This window comes from Mesitornis unicolor, unplaced genomic scaffold (assembly GCF_000695765.1).
Source record: "Mesitornis unicolor isolate BGI_N332 unplaced genomic scaffold, ASM69576v1 scaffold7062, whole genome shotgun sequence".
Taxonomy (NCBI): domain Eukaryota; kingdom Metazoa; phylum Chordata; class Aves; order Mesitornithiformes; family Mesitornithidae; genus Mesitornis; species Mesitornis unicolor.
Window position 1 is genome coordinate 1 of NW_010171124.1, and position 3,433 is coordinate 3,433.

Consider the following 3,433-nt stretch of genomic DNA (forward strand, 5'->3'; position numbering starts at 1 on the left):
CAATTAACAGCCCCAGGACGATGGCACCAGGCCGGTGGGCGCCCTTTGCTCGGTTCCAGCGGTTACCGTCTCGACTGCAGGGCCATAAACCGGGGTGGTTGCCTTCTCTGCTGCCTCCTGGTCAGAGGGCGTTGAGCGGCAGATAGCGGGACGTGGCCTTGTCCCCATGCCACGCCTCGGTCACACGCTGCCTTACTCACCAGTCCCCTCCCTGCACCAAGGGGATCAGGTGGGATCCCAGGGGATCTGGTGGGGAGGGAGTCATTGGGAGGGTGTCATGGGTGACACATGTTGGGTTGGCGTGTTCGGCCCCCAAGCAGCCATGGGGGAAACTGAGGCACAGAGGGTGCAGGCAGCCCTGCCAGCAGCATAACCCAGGTGTCTGGGCCAGCAGAGGGGACCAGGGTTTGTTGTTGAGGAAGCCATAAGTGGTAGAGTCCAAGTCTTCTCCAGATGTTGTTCTCAACGCCTATAAAATGTGATTAATGCCGATACGCTTGTCTGCAGAAAAGGGAAATTGTCCCCAAAAATGGGTGAAAGTTCATGGGCAATCACAGTGTTTGGACTTTGCTCACCAGCCTTGGGCTCTTCCTGCCCCGCTTGGCAGAGGAGGACAGAAACATTTGGCTAATGAGTTACGGAACACAGCAGGTCCATCCCTGGGACAGCCCTGCCGTCGCTCGTCGCTGTCCCCTATCAGGGCTGGGAGATTTTGCAATCTGGGGTGTTATTTCTGTGCAGTTGGAGTTTAAACTTTGCCACTCGGGTCAGGGCACTACGGAGGAGGAGGTGACCAGGCTTGGTGTCTGCCCTGCTCCTCTGCGCACTAAGGGGGTTGAGAAGAAGGGACGGATCTGTGGGATTGGGATTTCACACAGGTATGTCCTGCCTGCCGGCACTCAACGGGGTCCCTTTACCTGATTGTCCCATGGGGCCATCAGGGCTCACTGGAAGGGTTGAGGATGAAGGACAGGGTGCAGTAGAGCCCCTTGCCTGGGTTGACCAGCTAAACATTGCGGTGGTGGCAGCCATCTCCAAACCTGACTTGAAGGACACTTGAGCCAGTGCTAAATAGGTTGAGAAATGCGGTTGGGTGATAAAGGGTTGAGTAGTTGAGTGGTGGGTTGGGTAGTTGTGTAGTGAGTTGGTTGATCAATCAATCAGACAGTTGACTGGTCAGTCAGGTGGTCAGAGGGTTGGTTATTTGGTCATTCAGTCAGTTGGCCAACAGGGTTGACCATTGGTTCTGTTTCTAGACCAGTGCATTGATTTGGCTGGTCAACTGGTTGGTCGGTTGGTCAACTGGTTTGTTGGCTGGTTGGTTAGTTGGGTTGTCAGTCATTTGGGTTGATCAGTTGATTTTCTCAGAGTCTGGGGTCTTGAGCAGTGCCTGGGATGGCAGTGGCAGAGCGGGGTTGAGTCCCCTCCTCGGGGCCGGCCAGTGGCAGAGTCTCCTCCTTCTCTGCTTGCACAGAATGATTAACTCGATCTTCTGGAGCGGTCGCACACATAGGACAGGGTGGGACGGAGGAGCTGACCCTGCGCTCGGGTCTGCACACTCATCCTGCTCCTGGGGAACACAGTGGGACTGGGGCAGCTGGGTGCCTGCGGGGAGCCCCTGCCTGTGCAGTTCTCTTGGGGGGAAAAAATAGAGGATTTGGAAGTTTCAGCAGCTGGAAGGAGGCAGCGAGGTGCCGTGCACATGTGCACGTAGGGCTTTGCCATATGTGCCCACATGTGCTCACATTCAGGTGCTGGCACACGTTCACACACCCGTGGTGTGGACACACACGTGCACACGCAGCCGTGCACACACTCACGTGGTCACACGGAGCCACACACATGCACACGTGTGTAGATACAGTGGATACACCCCTCTGTGGTCCCTCACATGCGTGCGCATGCCCAAACACGCCCCCTCTCACCCTCCCCATGCCTGCCCCATGATTTGGGGTGTCCCTGGGGCCATGACGTTTGGGGAGGACAATCACGGGGACCAGGTTGGGGACTGACTCTGCCACCTTGCAGCCATGGCCTCCGGTGTGAGCGGCCTCGACAACCTGGACCTGCTGGACCTTCTCTTCGACCGCCAGGACGGGATACTCCGTGGCGTAGAGCTGGGGACATCCTCGGGCACCTGGCATGAGGATGGGGTGAGTCCCCTGGGGCTGGGGGGCCCACGTTCCCACCGCACCCCTGGTCTGGCAGGAGATTCCCCATCCCCACGCCTTGCCCGGAGGCTGGGACCACCTGGCACGGGCAGCTCTTGTGGGCACCCCAGGGTGACCTCACGGTGATGGGTGCCCATGTCCCTGCAGCATGCCCAGGACGGCGAGGACTTCCTCAGCTCCATCCTGGGCTCCAGGGACTCGGTGCTGGACTCACCTGGCTGGTCCCCAGCCACCAGCGACAGCGGGGTCTCTGACGACCCCCACTCCGACCAGCTCGACAGCCCCCCCAGGTGCTGTGATGGGGGTCCTGGCGAGGCCCTGTACCCCTACGCCGACACCTGCCGGGCTCTGCCCCTCCCAGGGGGCACTGGGGTCCCACACCCTGAGGTCTCCATCAACCTGGGTGAGCCATGGGGCAGAGACTGGGCCAAGGACCAGGCTGGGGGCACTGGAGGGACTGGGGGGGACTGGGCAAACTGGGGAGAACTGGGAGGCCTGGAGGACTCAGGGGAACTTGGGGGAGTGAGGAGAGCTTGGGAACTGGGGTGAACTGGGCAGGCTGGTGTTGGTGGGAGAGACTGGAAGAAGAGGGAGGTTTGAAGGTGCTGAGGTGGGCTGAGCAGTGCGGGGTGTTTGATAGGGCTGGGGTAGGACCAGAGTGACAGTATGGGGGGACACAGTCCAGGGCCACTGGACTGGTAGGTGGCAGCAAGTCACTGTAGCCCTGGGGCCATGGAAGGGGTGGGGGTCCCGTCCTGGGAACAGTGGGACAGAGGGGAACACAGACTGTGACAGCCTCTGCTCTCTCCTTGCCCAGACATGTGGCACCCCAGCTTCTTCTTGGAGGAGAGCCAGGACCTGCCCGTGGCCCCTCCACCCGGGACCTGCCCGGGGCCCCTCCACCCACATCCTGCACCCTCACTGTCAAGGACTTGCTGCTCTCAGGCAGTTCTGATGCCGTGAGTCCCTGTCCCTATGTCCCCATACCTCCTTGTCCCCAGTCTTTTCCTTTCCTGGACCACAATCCCATCCTCATCTTGAGGCTCCATTCCAGACCCATCCTTGTCCCTTTGCCCATTCCTCCCTGTCCCTATCCTTGTCCCCTTCCCTGGACAATTGTTCCTTCCCCATCCCTGCCCCTTCCCAGACCATGATCCCCTCCCCATTCCTGTCCCCATGCTTCCCACACCATGATCCCATCCCTGCCCTGTGGTCTCCATGGTGGTCCCTGGGCTCAGGCATGGGGTGATGCCGTCACCCAG

At 60.0% G+C, this 3,433-nt stretch overlaps 1 protein-coding gene across 1 annotated transcript in view; it reads left to right on the plus strand.

Moving 5' to 3' along the window:
• The first annotated feature begins 1,735 nt into the window (after window positions 1–1,735).
• LOC104537121 (cyclic AMP-responsive element-binding protein 3-like protein 3) overlaps window positions 1,736–3,433 on the plus strand; it is a 3,265-nt gene continuing 1,567 nt past the window's right edge. The window contains 5 exon segments of the mRNA XM_010179914.1: window positions 1,736–1,751; window positions 2,029–2,153; window positions 2,319–2,574; window positions 2,989–3,038; window positions 3,041–3,178. Coding sequence (XP_010178216.1) covers window positions 1,736–1,751; window positions 2,029–2,153; window positions 2,319–2,574; window positions 2,989–3,038; window positions 3,041–3,178 — 585 coding nt within the window.